Source organism: Chenopodium album, chromosome 27 (assembly GCF_948465745.1).
Source record: "Chenopodium album chromosome 27, dcCheAlbu1.1, whole genome shotgun sequence".
Lineage (NCBI taxonomy): Eukaryota > Viridiplantae > Streptophyta > Magnoliopsida > Caryophyllales > Amaranthaceae > Chenopodium > Chenopodium album.
In genome coordinates this window covers 34,767,066-34,788,418 of record NC_137860.1, presented here as the reverse complement: position 1 = coordinate 34,788,418, position 21,353 = coordinate 34,767,066, and the positions used below count along the sequence as shown (strand labels likewise).

The following is a 21,353-nucleotide window of genomic DNA, read 5'->3' as shown; positions in this document are numbered from 1 at the left end:
CCAATCAGTTCAGTTCAGTTCAGTTTAGCTCTAATCAGTTCAGTTCAGTAAATGTGAACAGACCCTTAGTGAAACGGGTGAGTATTCGTGTTTCGTGTATATCTTACGTGGAAGCCATATTATATTCCACAACAGTGTAACTGATGTCACTCTAACCCCCGGCCCCAACCAAAAGAAAGCCCAATTATTAAAGTATAATCTCAAAAAGAAAAACTTGTGATGCAGGAATCAGGACTTTTGGCAAAGTCTTTTTTAACGCAAAAGGGGTACTTTTGGCAAAGTCAATTCATCTTTCAAAGAGAAAATGAAATTACCATGACAAACACACTGAAATGGCCCCAATTTGCTTAAAGTACTCTTTATTTCATGGCTGTGTTTACTGATTAAGTGATTAGTGTAGGATGGAAAATTCGTTTCTATGATTTTTCTTTGTTTGGTTTAGTATAGAAGATACCTCATTTTCCTCCCCATTTCCTAATTTGCTTTGCTTATACAAAGAAAATTAAAGGTCTTATACAAAGAATATTAAAGGTCTTACACAAAGAAAATTAAAGGTCTTATCCACAGCAAAATGAAGATGACATCCATAAAAAATATAATCTTTATAATAAAGGGTGTTTATGAGCCTCTTTAACTTGTGAACTATTCAAACTCCAACTTAAAATTTTCATGAGCTAAGCACAATCAAGCTCGACGTGGGTTTCAAAAAAAAAAAAAAAAAAAAAAAAAAAAAAAAAAAAGAAGAAGCTCGATTTGAGAATCACATGAACTTGCTCAATATGTAGCTAGAGACAATTGGAGCTAGGGGCATGAAGATAGATGGACACAAAAATTTTTTGACTAGATTTATTCGTCATGTTATAACATCTAAATTAAATTGTTATGGAGTAGTTTATACGAGTAAAAATTAAAATATAATCACGGAGTATGACTTATACTACCTCCGTTTCTTAAGGTCTGTTCACTTCAGCTTAATTTCAGTTCAGTTCAGTTCACTTTAATTCAGTTCAGCTCCAATCAGTTCAGTTCAGCTCCTAATTTCCTTTTCTCATAATCAGTTCAGTTCAGCTCAGCTCAGTAAATGTGAACATGCCCTTATTATGTGCAACAAATGGTATTATTTGTGAGGTATAAAATATTTCTTTGTTGCACAAAATAAGATACAGAGGTAGTACATACACTTAGAGGATCACATTATTCACACAATGTCACGCACCACCTAATTACACTCGGGATCATTTGAGTTCTTTCAAATTCACTCTCTCATAATCATAATATCGAGGCTCGAAAAAAGTTCAGGGGAGAAAGGTTCAATGAATGAAAATTAGGGTATCTGAGAAACTGGAATAGAAGATGGGTGTAAATTTGCTAAATAAGAATAAGAAAACGTGCATATCGTTTTGTGGAAAATTGAAAACACATAGTAATTGCATACAGTACAACTATACAACTAGACCAAGGACTGTTACTAAAGATGATGAATTACTTTAGAAACATGCTTTTCTAGTCTAGTCTAGTCTAGTCTAGATTAACAAGACAAGATTTTGCTGGGTCCAAAAGAAGGGGGTAAAAAAGAGCAGATTTTCACATTCTTGGAAAAGTTTATGGAGACCGGCAGATTTGATACAATTATAAAAAAAAATAAAAAATAAAAAAATAAAATTTGTTGTGTCTGAAAGGAATCGCTTCCTTTTCAGTCATCCCTTCTTTCCCAAGCATTTACTCATGATTCTGGAAAATCTACCAATTTTTCGGGGAAACTTCTTACATGAGTAATAATACAATAAACATTTTGTTAAATGGGAATTCAAATGGACTTAGAGTCCACACTTTAAGCTCAAATGGATGGCAAATTGGCAATAAAAACCTGTTGAAGCATTTTATTGATAATTTATTCAATTATGTACAAGAATCGATTACATACACAGTAAATAAAACTAGGAAACAAGAAGAAGCCATTTTTGACGATTGAAGCTTGAAAGTTAAAGCTGTTTGGATGATGAGATTGATGACCACCTAGGCTCCAAACTTTCTTTGAACTTTCATCAAGAATATAAGTTCTCCTGTAAAATATATGACATGACGGCTTGTAAATTCTACTACGGAGTAAAAGGTAGAAGAAGATCATTAAATACTCATAATTCACTATCAAGACTATCACATTCCAAAATACCAAAAAGATTTATCTGTAGCCACTGTAGGTCCCTAATGTTTGTCTAAAACCAATACTTTGCCTAAACAAAATGTCGATACACAGAACACAGATGAGGCCACAACAATAACAAGCTTGGAAGCCAAGGCATCTTAGGTGCAGCTTGAATTCTTGAAATTTCATTTCAGGAAATTTAGGGGCAGGGGGAAGAAAATAACATGCTTTACTATGAAGACCTTTCCATACATGTGAAAACTGGTTTGGCCATTCAGATAAATATATCTCAAACGGTCGCCATGACAAAAGAATCATAGGAAGTACAAAATTCACTTTTTAATATGGTAAATGGCCATATCTTACCTTAATCCTTTTACCCTATGAAGAGAAGAAGAGAGGAAGGGGCTTCTAGAAAGATTAAAACCAAGTTTCTATCAAGGCTTATCAAATTCCATCAGTTCATACACATGGTGCCAATTTACCAAGTGCTCCAAGCAGTCACAAAAAAAATAAATACTCGAATTTAAGTAACATAGGTCACCACACAGGCACACACCCTACAAAGCCCTAGATTCATATTAAACACCAGTTAGATGAAATAGTATAATTTTTTTTTTTTTTTTTTCAGTCCATAAATCTTAAAAATAACAATTACAGTATTGCTCCTCAGTTGACAGAAAATGTAAATAAAAATGAAAAAGATGAATTAATACAACTTAGTTTTGAGAAGAGGGAGAAAAGCACTGAAAAAGTACCCTCTTGCAACCACAAATTTCATCATAACACTTGCTCAACCTCTTAGCACCCTAAATCCACTCAAGTTCATCCATCCCTCAACAACTAAATTCATCTTACCCACTCAAACTTATGGCTCAAGTAGGCACAACCGCATAACTCAACACTCAATTTTAACCACTTTAGCTAAATTGCCATGCCAATTATTGACGCAGTTGTAATTGGAGGGTTTTGTTCCTTTCCTGGGTGTTTGCTTCCCTTGTCTAAAACTTCAGCCTTTTAGATAATCCTGCCTTTAAAAGAGTTTGGGGCTTTGGGCTCTTGTATTTTCTTTGCTTCTGGTTCAATTGACATGAAGGCACCTTGTAGAGTTCTAGGTGGGCATAATTTCAGTTTTGCATATATTTCTTGAATTCAATAAGTGTTTATTTGGGTGGTTGGGGTTTCATCATTTCCTGGCTGATTTTATAGCTAGTTAGCTTAGTTTCTACTTGGTTCATGGTGTTGCTTTGTTCTTTCTGCTTAAATTTTAGCATGTCATGGAAGCTTCACATGCGTTGACAAAACAAATTTGTAAAGAGATCATTTTGGATTTATGAAACGGTCTGATCATGAGAGGTATCTGCTTGATTTCTTGCACCTACGTGGAGATAATGGGATTGCTGAAAAAGAAATCATGGAATTCTTAAGAGGTTCAAAGTCCTCAAACAATAATAACACTAACAGTGATATAGTATTATGCTGTTTTGGAAAACAGCAAGTTTCTAGTATTTGCTCTGCCTTTGAATGTTACAGACAGTAATCTTTTTTGTGTCTGTAAACCTAAATTATGTTAACAGCTAGATATTTAAGTTCTTTTGTCCTGGAATTTGCACAAGGTACTATTAGAGGTCAGTATATGTCAACGCCAGTGACGAGCTCTATACAAATTAAAGAATTCTAGCCGAAATACTGGGAGGTGTTGCGAGAATCTCAAAAGATGAAGTTCCTAAGTAGCTCATCTACATAAGGAAAACAAAGTAATGAGGGAAACTATATATTGGACTAATTGGAGCAAGATAAGAGGGAAAAGGCCACTGGAATTGAAAATGTATCCTATTGAAGGCTACTCTATAATAGAGCTATACCTGACATGGCAAGGTCTGTCCACCGATGTAGAGTTAACTTAAAAGGTAGATAAAGAAATAAGAGAGAATAGTCTTATTGATGGGTGGGTTGTTTAGTCAGCACAAACATAATTTCAATACCGATCAGGCACAAAGTGATATGTCTACCAAGATAAAAGTTCCAAAAACCAAAGTTTTGCTCTTGGATCTGCTTAATCCATAAATACATGAAATTGACAGCCCATTATATCTAAAGGTACTCAGTAGAATGGAAAATATTGCATGATATTCTTAAGGATTGGGCAAACTCAGCAATAGACAACCATACACAAGGAGAAAAAAGGCCGAAGGGAAATAATTGAATTAAATAAGCTAACTTTCAATACTCCGTACCTCATGAGCTCTAAGTACTATAGAAGGAAAACCTGAGTAAATCTAATACTCACTATAATTAACTAGCTTCAAAATATGTTCCTTTATAAGCTAGGGTTAATATACATTTCTTCAATAAAACATAGTCAATATATCTTTCTTTTACTGAGTACAACATAGTATAAAAACAGTATTACATGATCTAATCCTTGCAAACTAGAAAAGGCGAATTAATACATTTTGACCTAATTCACAAAACTAGGTGGCAAATTGTGTTCCTGTACCCAATCAAGTACTATCGAAATAAACAACTGTGGTAAAACTCTTTGTTTTACAGAATAGGGTCAAAAAAGCAAGGCCAAATCTTTCCCAAAGAACATCCAAGCGACTCATATTACACAATTACTACCACTATCTACCAAGGCTTCTATATAAATTGATCAAGATCAAAAGAGTGCATTCAATAGAAGCCTTACAGAAGCTATAGCAAAGTTTCGCTCGCACTATAAAAACTAGTCTTCTATTATTTTAAGGTGATTAATATAGAAAATTGCTATTGCTATTCAAACAATGTCAATCGAATTTGGGCAAAGCGGAAAAGTGCCAACGAATTAAGGTGCATAATCTGGCATAATGTCAGTATGCATTCATCTTTTAAAGCTATCAAAGTTAAAACAGCAATTGCTGCAGATAAAAAGAAAGAACTGGTTCTGCAAAATGAAATGTGTAGTCTACCATCACTAAGAATTGCAAGGAATAAAGCAGCAGAAACTACATAGATTGCACATAAACCAATCACATAGAAAAACCTCAACTTCTATACGGGATAGGTTGCACATAAGCAAATCACAAAGAATAACCCCAACCACCCTTTCCACTTGCATCATTGAAGAGGGTTAATAGAAACTTGTGAATTGCATAATATGGTTTCACATAGCACAACACGGAGGGAATTTCATAAGGGGCAATAGTAATTTAAGCATATAATGCACCAAGCTAAAAAGCAAAACAGCTTTCAAAAACAATTATTACACCAACCACGTACCTCTCCAGAAGATGATAAGACTAAGCAATCCAAGGTGGAGGAGGCCAAAACAGGTCCGTATAAGTGATGCTAGCATCCTCCAAATTATACACACCACCGCTATGAAACTTGAAGACATCATCTTTATCGAAATGTGATGGGTAGATATCGTGTGGGAAGCAAAAATATATGCAATTCCCCTTATGACACAATAAATCAGCAGCAGATGCTGAAAATCCAGAATGCATACCCAAAAACAAGATATAGTTTCCTAAGTCTTTAACCTCAATCCACCGCATTTTTTTCCTATCCAACCTATAGACCTTGAACCACTTGGACCTCGAGGTGACATATCCATCGAAATTTTCCATATCATGAGCAAACTCCCATGGAGGAAGACCCATGTATACATCCACCAACATTAACTCATCACCAACTTCTACTAAACGCTTCTTATCACCCCCACCAAAAGATGTTGCCAATAAAATCGCGGTATTATCAACATCATCACATCCAACCAAAACAATCCTCCCAGTATAATCAACAGCATAAAACTCCCCATTAAAGGCAATAATATCATCATAAGGTACGTCTATTTTATCAGGAATAATATGCCATGTATTATTAACAGAATTATACAATGCTAATTTCCCAGAAACATGAATAGTCAATAGAAAAAAATCATCATCATTTATTCCTGGTATAATTGCAACCTTTTCTATAAGCAAATTCAGAAAATTACCCCTAAAGCAAATTTTATCAGTATAACGAAGAAAATACTCACAACCCAATCCACGAATTCGAATGTTCGAGAGATCCATGACCCTTGGGAAATCTTCAGGTAAAGGATCGATCTGGGTCCATGAAAGAGGGAAGAAAATGTGAAAGAAATTAGGGTTTTTTTCTTCGATTTTGATTACCCATGAATTGGGATAGTCATTGTCGGGTAATTCAGAAATGGGGGTTTCGGAAGGAGAGAGAACGACGATGGAGCGTTTGGAGAGGGAAATGCCATGGGAAGGAAGAGAGAAGGGGGTTTGTGGGCCGTTGGATTTGAGCTTGGATGGTGATGATTGGCGCCACGTGGAGCAGACGGCGCGGAATCGGAGGGCGTCAAATGGGGAATCGAGGCGGGTTAAGATTTCATCGAGGAGTTCTCTGGGAAGATCAGACCAGTCCGCCATTGATGCTCTGTTTAGAGAATTGGAGGTGTGAGATGGAGAGGAGAAGTGCATAGGGAGGAAATGTTTAAGTACGGAATATAACATATAAGGGGGTAAAACAATTAGGAAAAGTTAACTTTAATCAACAAAATCAAATTCAACCAGTAAAAAAATAAAATGTAAGGTTCACAAGTCACAATCACTAAATCACAATCACTAAAATTGGAAACCCTAAAAAAATAAAATACAGTAAATGAATACGGAGTGGTCTAGGGTTGTTCATCGTTCCAAGACCAGAACTGACCGGAAATTTGGACTGAAAGAATCGGTCCAAAACCCAGATCAGATCGATTTAAAATTTTTTTTTAAAAAAAAATTAAATTAAAAAAAAAAAGGAAAAACTATATTTGTAATAAAAAATCGGTTCGATCTAAGACCGATTTTTATATGGTTTTGGTCCGGATTGGACCGAAAACATAAATTTCCAAACCCGAAGATCAGATCGATTAATTCGGTGTGGCGCGGACCGATTTATGAACACCCCTACGAGTATAAGATTCTATCTTTATTTTGACTGAGAAACCTAATACTCTTGATGCTAGATGCAACATCCTGAATAAGAGAGATGAAGATCTATTTTTTGTAACAAACTAATTTAGTTTAATCTATCGTTCTTTTCTTACAAAAAAAAAAAAAAAAAAAAAAAAAAATATACAAAGAACTTCTAAACGTAATCATGTATTTTCTTATTTAACTTAAGCACTAGTTATTTTCACTCATAATCTTATTTTGGTGCTTACAAAAACAAAAAATTCTATAATCACTTTCTTAGACTAATAAAATAAGCAATGCTAAGAATTTACGTAAGGTAGATTGATAGTATGCTTGGATTAATACTAAGCATTCTTGAAGATAGCGCACCTAAATTCATAGATATTTTGACTAGTTCAGTGAGAAGACCTAGTAATTTTAGTAATATATTTACAATTTTCTTTGACGAATTAAAACTAATTAAAAAAAAATATGGCCTGTGTTTAAGAATTCATGTTTTTTTTTTCCGTTAAAAAAAGTAAAAAATGTATAGTCAATCAATTGAGTAGAAAACTTTTACACCTTTGGGTGATTACAAAATAAAGTATCATAATGCATATCTAATCATCTATATTCAAAATACTTGTACTCCGTTTTAATATCAACTAGACGTAAGGTAATTAATATGAAATTATGAAGTAACAATAGTGTAGATGAAATTTAATCTCATATTAATGAATACAATTGATAAGTAGTACTCCCTCCGTCCCAAAAAGAACGATCCATTTGGCCAAAACTTTGTCCAAAAAAGAATGACCCATTTACATTAAAACACCCACCAATTTGCTACAATATTTGTGCAAAATTAGCTTCTCCATATAAAAATTTGATTTTCCATGTTATTTTATTACTTTCTCTCTCTATTTTTTACAAACCCCATGTAAATTTATCTTTCCAATATACTTTTACTTCTTTTTACTTAACTTCCTTAATACCCGCGTAATCAACTCAAATGGGTCGTTCTTTTTGGGACGAAGGGAGTACATCCGTTTCTTATTATTTACAAGTATTCTCTATTATACTCCATATAAAGGGTTTTATTTGTATTCGTAAGATACTACCTCCGTTACAAGTTATGTGCAACGATCAGACATTTTCCCTCTTTGCTTTATGTCAAATCGTTGCACATAACCTGTAACGGAGGTAGTATAAAATACCGAGTACGAGTATTTATTTTCAGCAATTAATAAGAAATAGAGGTATTTTGACAAATCCGAGTACTAACATTGAGCAAGTGCAAAAAACTGAAAAACCTCCTTTCCCTACTTCGTCTCCCCGTCAACGTCCTGCAAAATCAGCTCTAACTCTCTTAACAGACGATGAAGAAGCAAAGCAACAATGGCGGAAAACCACCGGCACCGCGAAAGAAGCTGCCAAAAGAGAGAGTATTCGGAGCAAACGCTGTTCAATTATCAGAAAATGAAGCAAATCAGCTAATTGGTGGAATTGTAGAAAAGGGTGTTTCTGATGATTGCTTCTCTACTCCGCCTTCTACTGTTCCTCTTCCTTCTGTTCTTCCTTTTCCTGTCGCCCGCCATCGTTCTCACGGCCCTGTATGTTCCCTATTTATGTTGTTTGATTTTATACTATGGTTTTAAATTTCCAATTTTTATTCATATTTTAATCATGGGTTGATAAAGATGTGATTTTTAGCAGTACCCTTTTGATTATTTTTGTTGGGTATTTCTTTAAATTGATAAGTGTGATTAATTTACCTATTTTATGTAAGATGGTGAACTTAGGTTTGCATTACTATACATGTATGTTATTGAGTTTTATGGTTTCCAATTTATTGAACTGAATGTATTAATGTTACATAGGAATTAAGAGAAACATGGTCAAGCAGTTGCTGCATTGCTCAGTGTGGGTTTATCTTCATGCTGCTTTATAGCTATGGTAGTGGATTGTAGTGCTTTTTAGTGTGATGGTGGATGGGTAGCTTAGGGTTATGATGGAATTCTTTCTTTGTAGGGAATCGAATGATGTTTTGTTTGCTTGGAATTCTCTTTGGCGGAACGTATATGTAGATTGGTGCTTGATGGAATCTAAGGTGGGACTTAGGTGTACATTTGGTGTTTAGAGTATGGAACTTCATTGTTAGAGAAGTGTTAATTTGATCAAATTAGTTCAAATTCATGGTTTAACATCATGTTTCCTATGTTCAAATCCATGATTTTGGATCATCACATTGTAACTACTTCATCTTCTGTTTCACCTTCATATCTTAAAGCCTTTGGTTTCTTACAACTTCACCTAAAATGTCGTTGGATTCTTTAAAAACTTAGGGTGCATATGTGTTTGAAGGAAACAAAATGTTGGAGCTGTTGAACATTTATATTTTCATGTGCATCTATTTTTTACTGAACATGAGAAAATGGGCGGAATCTTGTAAGAATGAAGGCCAAGCTAGTAGATCAACACAAAAACTTTAGTTGGAAGCTTGAAAGATGAAGGCAATGGGGAAAAAAGATACCTTTTAGATTAGTTACATGTATAGCATATAATGCTGCCTTGGTGGCATGCATAAAGTGATTCATTTATTGATAAAAAGACTGAGAGCTGTGGCTGTTTTGATTACATCACATGATTTACTGAATTTTACCATCTTCAATACCTTAATGCTCTTATTTTTGTCTGACCAATCTATTGAGGATACCTTGTGTTGGCTTGTATAAGTTCCAATGCATCCCAGTACCATGGCAAATTAGCAATATGGCAGAACTCTGTTTAATGATGACTTGATGCACAAGCTATCTGCTATGTTTTTTCTTTGCACACACACCAAAACACACTGACACACATAGAAGACTCATGATCATGTGCATATGTGCGTGCACACACACTAAATCAAGTATCATCACCACGGTTTAATGATGAAATGCTACTCTCAATACGACAATCTTTACTATGAATGTTGAACAGCCTGTTATTCTTACAGCACTGGGCTCCATATGTGAGCCACTCCCCAGCTGTTGGTGGTGCTATTGTTGATGATGAATTTGATCCAGAGGATGATGATCCTACAAATTATGACTCAGCAGCACAATTTGCCGAGCCTATTATAAAGAAAAAGAAAAAGGGACTGGATTTGAGTCAATGGAGGGACCTTGTTCAAAGTAAAAATGTTTCAAATATCCCTGAACATGAAAAAAATTGCAATGCCATTGCGGTTGTTGAGAAGCAAAAGATGAATAAAGATTCTAATATAACGTCTGATGAGAAAAGTATGGTAACTAATCCATCGTCGGCTATAAATGGAAGCAGTATATCAACATCTTTACAGGGGGCTCCAGAGGTGACTTGTGATGCAACTAATGTTATGAGATCCGTGGATATGATATCAAATAGGTTGAATGAATCACCAGCAGCAATAAGCAACGTCAATGCAGTTAGATCTGGACACGATAAGCCCAGTGATTCCAAAGTTGATGTTGAGAGCAGTAATGTTCGGGATGGAACTCGTTTGGAGATATCTTCATGTGGTGATGTTGGCATGGGATTGGAAGATTTCTCTTTACGTGACATGCAAGGCCTAAGGAATCGACAGCCTACAACAACACAGGGACCCAATAGCATTGGTCATGAGGAAAGACACACGAGTCTTGAAGGTCAGATTGATGCTGAGAACCAGGCTTTATTAGAAAGAATGTCTCCGGAGGAGATTGCAGAAGCACAGGCAGAGATAAGAAATAGGATAAATCCTGAACTGCTTAAAATATTGAAGAAACGGGGGATACAAAAATCAGAAAAGTTGGGCTCTAGTTGTAGTACAGGTTCTGTTGACATACCTGCTTTGGGTGTTATGCAAGCTGATAAAAATTTAGCTGAAGATGAACAGGATCCTTCAGTTTCAGAAAGGGCTGTATCTCCTCCTGTGGTTAACCCAAGTAAGCTTAACACAGAGACAAGAACAGATGAAGGTGACAAGAGGTCATTGTCAAAGCACGCTAAATGCAGCAACTTATGGGATATCTGGAGTAAACGAGTCGAGTCTGTAAGGACTATTAGATTTTCTTTTGATGGGAATGTCATTGAAGGTAATTGTTTACTGGCATTTGAAACTATTTTGCTCAACTTTTAGCTAATTATGTATCTGCACTTCTGCAGCTACTTTGTACTTTATGTTCCATAGAGTTTTTGTTTAGTTCTTTTCTCCATATTATTTATTTTTTTGTAATATTGGTCCATTTATTTTAATTTTAATTTGTGGTTGAGAGAAATCTACTTTATCAAGTTAGACTTTGTAGGACATCATTTATTGTATCTATTCATAATTTACTACCAGATCTATTATGCCGTTCTAATATATCGATTTAACCCCTGTTGTAGAGAGTTCCTTGGATCCAGCATATACTGTTGACAATGTCGGTGAACGTGATTACCTGAGAACGGAAGGGGAACCTGGTGCAGCTGGGTATACAATAAAGGAGGCTCTAGCTCTTGCAAGGAGTGTTGTAAGTTGCATTTTATGTCGCAATTTTCAGGGAAACAGAGATAGAAATAAAAAATATATATATATACATACTTCATGAATCTAACCAAACTTGTCAAATGTGGGTGTAGGTTCCTGGACAGCGAGCTCTTGCGTTGCACCTTCTGGAGTCTGTTCTTAGTAAAGCTTTGCTCAACATTTTTAAATGTCGACATGATTGCTTGACAAATGTTAGTAATGGAAAGAACCTTGTTGACTGGGCAGCCATTTGGGCTTATGCACTGGGTCCAGAACCTGAGCTTGTTTTGTCTCTGAGGTAAAAACATGGATATTGGGTTATTTCTTGGGTTTGTTGGTTTCTTTTTCTTGTATTAGCTTATAAAGTTATAAGCCTGAATTTACTTTGTGGTCTGTTGTGGACAACTTTAACGAAACACTGTACTTGTATTATGGCCAGGTGGCCATTGTCTCAGTATATTAGTCTGACCCTCTAATAAACCCTGCTTTATCTACATTGGAAATGTATGCGGCACCTTAAATGGATGTGGATTCATGGAAAACATAGGAGCTTGACATATTGGTATAAATTAATTTTTAATATGCTGACTCTTTGGAAGATAAAATGTGGCATAGGTTATTGTCTGTCAAGTGCATGGCTGGAGGATGGGGTTCACGATTCACCAAATAAGTTGTGATGCTTCATCTCAAAAGTATCACTTAATTGAGCTCATTTACAGTATTACAGTTGCTTGATTGAAAGCCATCAGTGTAATACTTGTATCATTAAGAAATACAAACTTTGACACCCCTGTGAAGCTCAGACTATTATACTATACAGTCCTGTATATTTTTCACTGCTAATATGGTTCATCATACCTTGGGGTTTGGGCAGGTAGGGTTGGTTGGACTGGTTAGGTTGGGTATGGGAATGAAGGGGGGCATCGTCGCCTGATATTGACATTTAGATTAGAGTTTTAAGCATTTTTTGTGGGTGTTTATTTATATGTTTCAGATTCTTTCCACCCTATCAATTCCCATTCTTAAACTTAACACAAACCTATAATCTGTATGGTTGGATTTCTTTTTAAATTTTTGTGTTAACTAATGGGGACACCAGAAAGGTGCAAGGAATTGATATTTAGGGGAGGGGCATATTAGTCATAATCATTTAGTAGTAACTTGGGAAATAAGCTAGAGATTTGTTAGGGGGGATTTTCTATGAATAGGCCTCATTAGGAAGAATAAGGACATGCTGAATATTGAGTGGTTTGTTATTGAGAGAGAGTGAGCCTCTCAAAAGTTCATATTAGGAGAGAATCCACCTCTCGAAAATGAAATTATCATTCAAATTAGTGTAATTCTCATATTATCAATATAATCACCATTTTTCTTCTGTTTTTTCTGCCATTATTAGTGCTGTAATTATGTCAGTTCCTAGCAGAAGGAGGAAATATAGGGCCCCGTCTCACTTTAGAAGTACAGGCAGTAGTTTCTATTTCACTATTTGATATCAAAAGCATACTACTTTGTTAATTGTTCATGTTCCCATATTGTATGCTAGAAAAGAAGGTAAGTTTAAAACCTAATCATCAGCTGATGGGTTTTTATGTTTCTATTTGATATCAAAAGCAAACTACTTTGTTAATTGTTCATGTTCCCATATTGTATGCTAGAAAAGAAGGTAAGTTTAAACCTAATCATCAGCTGATGGGTTTTTATGTTTTAATCAATCTAAAACAAGGTGTTGTCTGCTCAAAGTGAAAGTGAATATCTCATTATGTCAATGAGTTGTATAATTTTTTTCCAATGTTCATCATTGTAGGTTGGCACTTGATGATAATCATTACTCTGTTGTATTAGCTTCTGCCAAAGTAATTCAATGCATCCTAGCCTGTGACGTGAATGAGAGCTTCTTCAATACATTAGAGGTATGATATGATCCCTGTAATTTATTTTAATTTTGAAAAGCTATATATAATTTTTAATTTTTTTTATAATTGGCATTCAACTTTGCTTTCTGCTTCAGAAAACGACGATGAAGAATCAATATACTGCTCCAGTATTCCGAACTAGACCTGACATCAGACATGGTTTTCTTGGTGGCGGTTTTTGGAAATACAGTACTAAGCCATCCAATATTCTTCTCCCTGATGAAGAAATTATAAACGACAAGAATGAAGAACCTACTATTCAGGATGACAATGTTATTGCTGAACAGGATGTCGCTGCAGGTCTGGTTAGGATGGCGATGCTACCCAGGCTTCTCTACCTTTTAGAGGTAAGGCTAATAGCATGAAAATACCTTCATTACATTAAATACTAGATATTGGGCAGAGAAACTAAATTTATGTTTTAAGAAGGATATTACTGTGTTTGTTGTTTGCATTGCGTTTTTAGGCTGTCGTGCTGTTGTGACATTCCTATACAATCTAGCAAGGGAAAATATGGTCAATACTGACTACTGAGTGCTTGGACCTAAGCCATAGACTGTATGGAGTAGGAACAATTTGCTAAGTTTTTCAGATGGACTTGATCATCTTACACTATGTTAATCTGCCACTATATTTTTTGGATTTTCCCTAGAAGTAATTTTTGTACGTATCAATTTTGTATTTTAATATTTTAAATACTTGTATGAAAGATACAGATGGTTAAAAATTGACTATTGGGAGAACCAAATGAAATTGCTGAATAATTGTTAGAATATTGCTATAGAAGAACCTATACCAGTACTAGATAAAAGTGTATCCCCTCTACATGGAAGAAGGTTCTCTTTAAAATGTAGTTTTTTCCCATCAGCTAGAGCTTGGAGAAATCCCCAAGGGCCTATTGTGATTCTAAATATGAAAATCAATGTAGGGAAAAGTGTCTTGAAGAAAAAAAAAGTTGTCAATTTTTATTCATTTTTTTAAATTCTCAATTGTGCTAGAGTTTTTTTTTTTTTGAACTGTTGTGAATATTTAACATAAAAACTAATAATAATATTTTTACAGACTGAACCATCAGTGGCCCTGGAGGAATGCATATTATCGATACTTGTGGCAGTTGCTAGGCATTCCCCTACATGTGCAACTGCAATCTGGAAGTGTGAAAGGCTTGTTCAGACAATTGTCAACAAATTTACAATGAAGGATGCATTGGAACTTCAGGCTTCTAAAATTAAATCTGTGACTCTTCTAAGAGTAAGCATCATAGTCCAATTATCCTATATTGTAGTTTCCTTTTGGCTACTCTATTTTTTATGAAATGAGTACAGCATAATTGTGAACCATTTTCTCTTTTAATTGAACTGAAGATTCTTTTTTTTTTTTTTTTAATTTCATTTTTTTGTGTTTTTTTTAAAAAAAAAAAAAATTTGAATCAGAGGTTCATTTTTTGAAATGCAGGTTTTTTTCTTCTTTTAAAAGAAAAAGGGAAAAAAAAAAAACTTACTCAAGTTTCTTCTTTAACTATAGGTTCATTTTTCATTTGTATTTTTGTGCTAAAAAAATAAATTAAAAAACAACTAACTCATGTAAGTCATTGGGTTCATCTTATATTGAAAACAAGGTTCTGCTTTAAGCTTGTTTTTAAAAAAAAAAAAAATTGTATGCAAGTATGTACTAAAAAAATCATTTTATCAAGTCCTCAATGTTAATTTTTGTGAACTAAAGCTTCAATATTTTCTTAGTTGGAGGTTCATGTACTAATTCTCAGAGCCCTACTCACTGGATACTTTTTTTTTGTTTGAAAAAATTATCGCCTCTTCCCCCCTCCTAACCTTTGCTTTCTGATAAAGGTTTTAGCTCAGTCAAGCAAGAGCGCTTGTATAGAGTTCATCCAGAATGGGTTCTTCCAAACTATGACATGGCATCTGTATCGAGTGATGCATTCAATTGATGAGTGGATTAGATCTGGGAAAGAGAAGTGTAAGCTAACGTCAGAGTTGATGGTAGAACAATTGCGTTTCTGGAAGGTCTGTGCCATGCATGGCCACTGCATTTCTTTTTTCACAGGCTTTTTTCCTGCATTGTGTCTGTGGTTGAATCCTCCAACTTTTGACAAACTCATAGAGGCAAATGTCTTTCATGAATTTGTTTCCATTAGTATGGAAGTGTATCTAGTTTTGGAGACATTAGCTAGAAGGCTTCCAGATCTACACTCCACAGAAGCTAGAAATCGAGAATTTCAGGAAAGTTGTGATGCTAATTTAGAATCTTGGTGCTGGAATGATGTTGGTCCAATGGTTGATATGGCTTTGAAGTGGCTAGAGATGAAGGCTGATTCAACATTTTCAAAGTTCTTGTACCAGCAAAATGGAGCTGATGACAATTTTGTGAATCATTCTCATGTATCTTCCTTGTTGTGGGTGCTGTCAGCTGTTATGCACATGCTTAATACTGTTCTTAAAAAAGCAACCCCTGAAGATGTGCTCAAGCTCAAAGGCAGCTGGCGGTTGCCAGAATTTGTAGCTAAACTTTCACTTCAAATCGTTAAAAAAGGTATTCTGAACTTTTCTGATGAAAACAATAATGAATGTTCTGGAGATCAATGGGCACTAGGTTCTTTTGTGGAGAAGTTGTGTGATTTTAGACATCAGTCAGATTATGAGATGTCAATAGCTTCTGTGTGCTGCCTTCATGGATTACTCCGGGTAATAGTTTCCACTGATCACTTAATTCAGGTTACTGGAGACAATGTTGGACCAATATATTTTCAAGGATATGAGCTGATTAGAGACAACAAGTTGCTTCAGGATGGCATATTTAAAGGTTCCCTGAGTGACTGGAGAAAAGTAATTAGTGATTTTGTTAAATTAGTCACTGCAGAATGGCACACCATTCGCCACATTGAGGCATTTGGCAGGGGTGGTCCTGCTCCTGGGGTTGGGGTGGGATGGGGTGCTTTTGGTGGTGGCTTTTGGTCCTCTACTATTACCTTGGTTCAAGCAGATTCGAGATTGCTTATTGAATTGCTTGGAACATTTCATTCGTCTTCCAGAGATCTACTTGTGGTAGATCAGCATAATTTTATGCTGCAGAGTGTCAATTCTGCCTTAGCAGCGAGTTTAGTGGCAGGACCAGGGGATGAGATAATTATACAGAATGTATTGGATATCTTGATGGGAACCTCTGTTCTCAAATATCTAAATCAATGTATATCCCACTTTCTTCACTCTTATAAAGGAGTAGAGCCATTAAAATTGGACTATAAAGACAGTGACTACATTCAATTTGGCAAGATTCTGGCTTCTCACTTCAGACATAGGTGGTTGTCGGGAAAGAAAAAGAAGAAATCTGTATCGAAGGAAGGCAACAACCGTGGAACTAAAACTGTCAAACCGAGTGGCCTTCCTCTTGACACCATTCCTGAATGTACGGAAATGTCAATAATTTCCGGGGACATTAGCAACTCTTTAATGGTTGAGTGGGCTCGACAGCGGCTGCCTCTTCCCAGTCATTGGTTGCTAAGTCCTATAGCAACAATTGGTGAGATCAAATCTAGCAATTCTCCAAATACTTCGGGTGAAGTTGATCCTGTGAAGTTTCACCAAGTTGCAAGAGCTGGGATTTTCTTCCTTCTGGGTATTGAAGCAATGTCCTCTAGGCTTTCAGATGAAGACAACTCCCCTGTTCGGAGCATACCTTTAATCTGGAAACTACATGGATTATCTGTACCATTACTTGTAGGAATGGATGTACTTGAAGATGAAAGGAGCAGGTACATGTATGGAGTGTTACAAAGCCTCTATGGTCAACATCTAGATGAATTATGGCTCAGTAGCACCAAAACTATTGCCCCTAAGACCGGAACTTCTTCGGATGCTGATTTGTTCCCGGGTTGTCTGAGGTTTCAGTCTGAAATTCATGAGAACTATTCCACGTTTATTGAAACCCTTGTGGAGCAATTTGCTGCAATTTCATATGGTGATGTGATTTATGGACGACAAATTGCAATATATCTTCACAGACAGATTGATGCTTCAATTAGACTTGCCACTTGGAATGCTCTATCTAATGCCCACGTACTTGAACTTCTACCACCTTTGATTAAGTGTGTAACTCGAAAAGAAGGATATCTGGAACCTACTGAGGTATGTGTTAAATCTTTCTTCTTCTGCTTGAACGCCTTAATCCCATAAGGACATATTTGTTAATTAATTTCCACTTTTTTTTAATTTATTTTATTTATTTTACAAAACAAAGGTTAAATCATTGAAATTAATTCTTGTCCCAAAATAGAAAGGAACTCCAGGTTGTGTGGCATCTAAGAAACTATCTTGATGTTCATGCATGCTCTTGATCTGAGCTAGGGCTGTAGGGTGTTAGAAGAATATTCAGTATAATAGTCTACTGGAACTTTGAATACTTGAATTATTTGGTGGATTTAGGGTAGGTAAGGAGCAGGACCAACAATTCAATTGAAGCCAGCACTCCTGCATGTAATTCTTGTTGGGAGGCATTGTATGCAGTGCTTGGAGATGTGTGTATTACAATATTTTATTTAATTGCAAGCATACTGTAAGATGAGATGCTCATTCCCTTTAATTATATGCAGGATGATGAAGGTATTTTGGAAGCTTATGCAAAATCCTGGACTTCTGGTTCCCTTGATAGAGCTGCAGCTCGGGACGCGATGACTTATGCTATTGCTGTACATCATCTATCATCATTCATTTTCAACAATTCTCGCGGAGAGAAACTGTCACTACGAAATAAACTTGTGAAATCGCTATTGAGGGATTATTCACGCAAACAGCAACATGAGGTACCCCTTTGCTGTTTTGTTTTGTCATTATAATGAGACCATATGTTGCATGATACATGAGAGTATGCAATTTTCATCGGTTAGTTAAGATACACTGCCACAACCAAAAAGATGATCGCTCATGAGTTTACTTTGCAACTTCAAAGTTTTTTCAGAAGAAATATTTAAACTTTCTTGGAAGAGTGCACATATTTTCAAAAATGTCATCAGCATTCAGATAAGATGTCCATCTGTGATTCTGTGAATCCCCGGATGAAGAAAAAAGTATCCCCTCCCCTTATATTTTTGTCTTTATTTGACCCCAAGAATTAGATTTTGTGCTTTCAATGAAAGCATAACAGTCTTCTGCCATATATACCCGCTCTTCAGCATTTCCTTGTATTATGAATAATTTTTTTATTGAAAAAAATAAAGTTTAGCGGACCATATCAACTCCATGATTGCATTTGAACTATAAGCATCCACCCATTTCAGCTACATGGCATGGAGTCCCTGTACCCCTCTCACTTGTGGGGTAGGGAAGCCAGAGAAGGGCAGAAGGCTCTTCCTGTCATTTTTTATTTATCTAGAGAATCAAGTTAGTGTTTTCTCATTTTGTTAACCTTCAAAAATCTATTGCAGGCCATGATGCTGGATTTGGTCCTGTATGAACATTCAGGTGCCATTCAGAAACCCAAGCTGGATGCCTCTACTGCTGTACAGATGGACTGCATTGATTCGAGGTTGGCGCTGTTGAAAGAATCTTGTGAAGGAAATTCACAGCTCTTGACTATAGTGGAGGAACTCAAATCTTCCATTTTAAAGAAGCAATCTGGAGTTTTGAAGTGAACTACTAACTAGACCTTAGAAAACATTGACATAAAATTTTTCCACAGAGTCTTACTATATTTCCTCTCGGCTGGGATCTTCAAGAGTAACTGTGAGGTTATATAATATCTTAACATGTAGTATCATAATGAAGAACACTTGGTGTTATTTATATCATGTACAGGGATATCAGTTCTCGTTTGAGGTACTGCAGTTTATCTAAGAGATCTGATGGCGAATTCTGTTCTAACAATAGCTCATGTCAGCTATTGAACACCAGGTGATCGGAAAAGGCAATATGCTGAAAAAATAGCAAAGCAGTGGTATATTAGAGACTTTTTTTTTTTTTTTTTTTTTGCTGAGACCTTGTAAATGCTAGTTGCATCTCTGTACACTGTTTTTCGCTGGTTAAACTATTCTAATTTTAAAATCTATGTATGTATATAGCAAACAGAATTTTTCGCTAATTGAGCTAAGTAATATTAGGTCTTAACTTTTTGCTTCTATGCTTCCCTGTGTAGAGTGGAGTTGATTGATGATTTCCTTCAGAGGTACTGAAATTTGTACGTCACAGTCTTAGCTATCACGAAATCTGAAACACATATCATATGAGATACCACCACGCCTATCTAAAATATTGTCGAAGCTACCTTCTCAGACCAATATCGCCTTTTATAACCTCTTGGGGCCGTTGGGGGTTTGTCAAATAGTTGTACGAAGTATATAAAATGTACTCGATTTCAGGGTTTGAACCTTTGAGGATTCGGACAAGGTACCTCGGATCCCCTAAATCAAATTAAATACTCTACGAAAATGTGGAGGATCCTTTTAAGAATCCCCACCTCATTTTAATTAATGTGCTGCTAAACCTGCTACCAATAATCCAATTAACAAAGGCCAAACAACACAATTATATATATTGCTAACTTGACTTTGTTTTCCAATACTGTTTTATGTGTTGATTGTGAACTGTGATGATCACTATATGTTAACAAAAGGCAGAAAAAGCGAAAAAAACATGTAATTAATACGTACAATAAACCTTTCAAAATCATTGATTGAGCTAAAGTATTTAAAACGAAAGTCGTGAATCATGCTCTTATTATCTTGTCTCCCCCTCTTCCTTATAATAAGATTTTATATGAAAAGGAAACATCAAGTAGGGATTCTTGTAATTTAAGAATATAAATCCATTACCAACAATCTATCAATACTATGCATTAAAAGGCGGGACTGGAACTTAACTACCAGAGCCCTGAATCTGGATTAGTCCAAAGAGTGAACCGAGTGGAACATCATTGTATATACTTCGTATATTATAAGTGGTATCACGTGGCCACGTGGAACTCCCTCCAAAATCGGACCCGGCTTAATGACGATGACCCCCCTCCCCCCCACACACACAGGCACCCACCATGAGTTGATCCATCGGTTATTGGACTGTTAATACCGTGTGTTATTGGACTGTCCATTGCAAGGTATGGGAATTGAATCCCACATGAGTCATATAGGGGGCTGATGTGGGGTTTATATAGGATAATGATTTTAAGGGCTTTCTTCCCGTACACCATGACCAATTACTCCATAGTAAATATGAGTAGGTAGAGTTTTTATTGATGATCACAACTTAAATAGGTACCTTGTTGTGTTACTGCGAACCTAGCTTGTTAATTATATATTCATTAATTAATCTTGATCTCGATAGAATACCGATAGTGAAAATTTTAAGGTACCGGCGGTGGTACCATGTTTGGTACAGAGTACGAACAACAAACGCAGAAAGAACATGTAGCTATTGTCTAAAGAAAATACAATTAATTTGTAAAGAACATACAATTAATTTATAAAGAACATATAACTGTTTTGTAAAGAACATTTAATTTTTTATTTTTTTTTATATCTAAAGAACATCTGCAATATTAATAAAGAACATGATAATATTATGTAATCAACATTATTTATATATACCCATCATAATTTAAAGACAAAGTTCGATAAAGTAGTTCAAAGAACATTTTGCAATAAGCAACAAACATTTTGCAATAAGCAACGAATATTATATCACAAATAAAAGTATATTATACTGACAATCAAAGAACATGGACATATGTTCTTTTCACTCTTTTTTGGTGCAAATATGTTCTTTTTTCTTTAGGTATATGTTCATTACAATTTAATAGTATGTACATTTCACTATGGTTGTATGTTTTTTACATTTGTATAATAT

General features: G+C 35.4%; 2 protein-coding genes across 2 annotated transcripts; one reads left to right on the top strand and one right to left on the bottom strand.

Moving 5' to 3' along the window:
* Positions 1-1,853: 1,853 nt before the first annotated feature.
* Positions 1,854-6,762, bottom strand: LOC145620223 (F-box protein SKIP23-like). The gene is made up of 2 exons (XM_081674860.1): positions 5,408-6,762; positions 1,854-2,063 (listed from the first exon to the last, which is right to left on the bottom strand). The coding sequence occupies exon 1, from the start codon at positions 6,652-6,654 to the stop codon at positions 5,428-5,430; it is 1,227 nt and encodes a 408-aa protein (XP_081530986.1). The 5' UTR covers positions 6,655-6,762; the 3' UTR covers positions 1,854-2,063; positions 5,408-5,427.
* A 1,603-nt stretch (positions 6,763-8,365) lies between these two features.
* LOC145621247 (transcriptional elongation regulator MINIYO-like) lies at positions 8,366-19,568 on the top strand. The gene is made up of 10 exons (XM_081675987.1): positions 8,366-8,693; positions 10,079-11,177; positions 11,470-11,594; positions 11,704-11,888; positions 13,395-13,500; positions 13,599-13,850; positions 14,566-14,754; positions 15,351-17,645; positions 18,110-18,319; positions 18,941-19,568. The coding sequence occupies exons 1-10, from the start codon at positions 8,460-8,462 to the stop codon at positions 19,145-19,147; spliced, it is 4,902 nt and encodes a 1,633-aa protein (XP_081532113.1). The 5' UTR covers positions 8,366-8,459; the 3' UTR covers positions 19,148-19,568.
* The last annotated feature ends 1,785 nt before the right edge of the window (positions 19,569-21,353 follow it).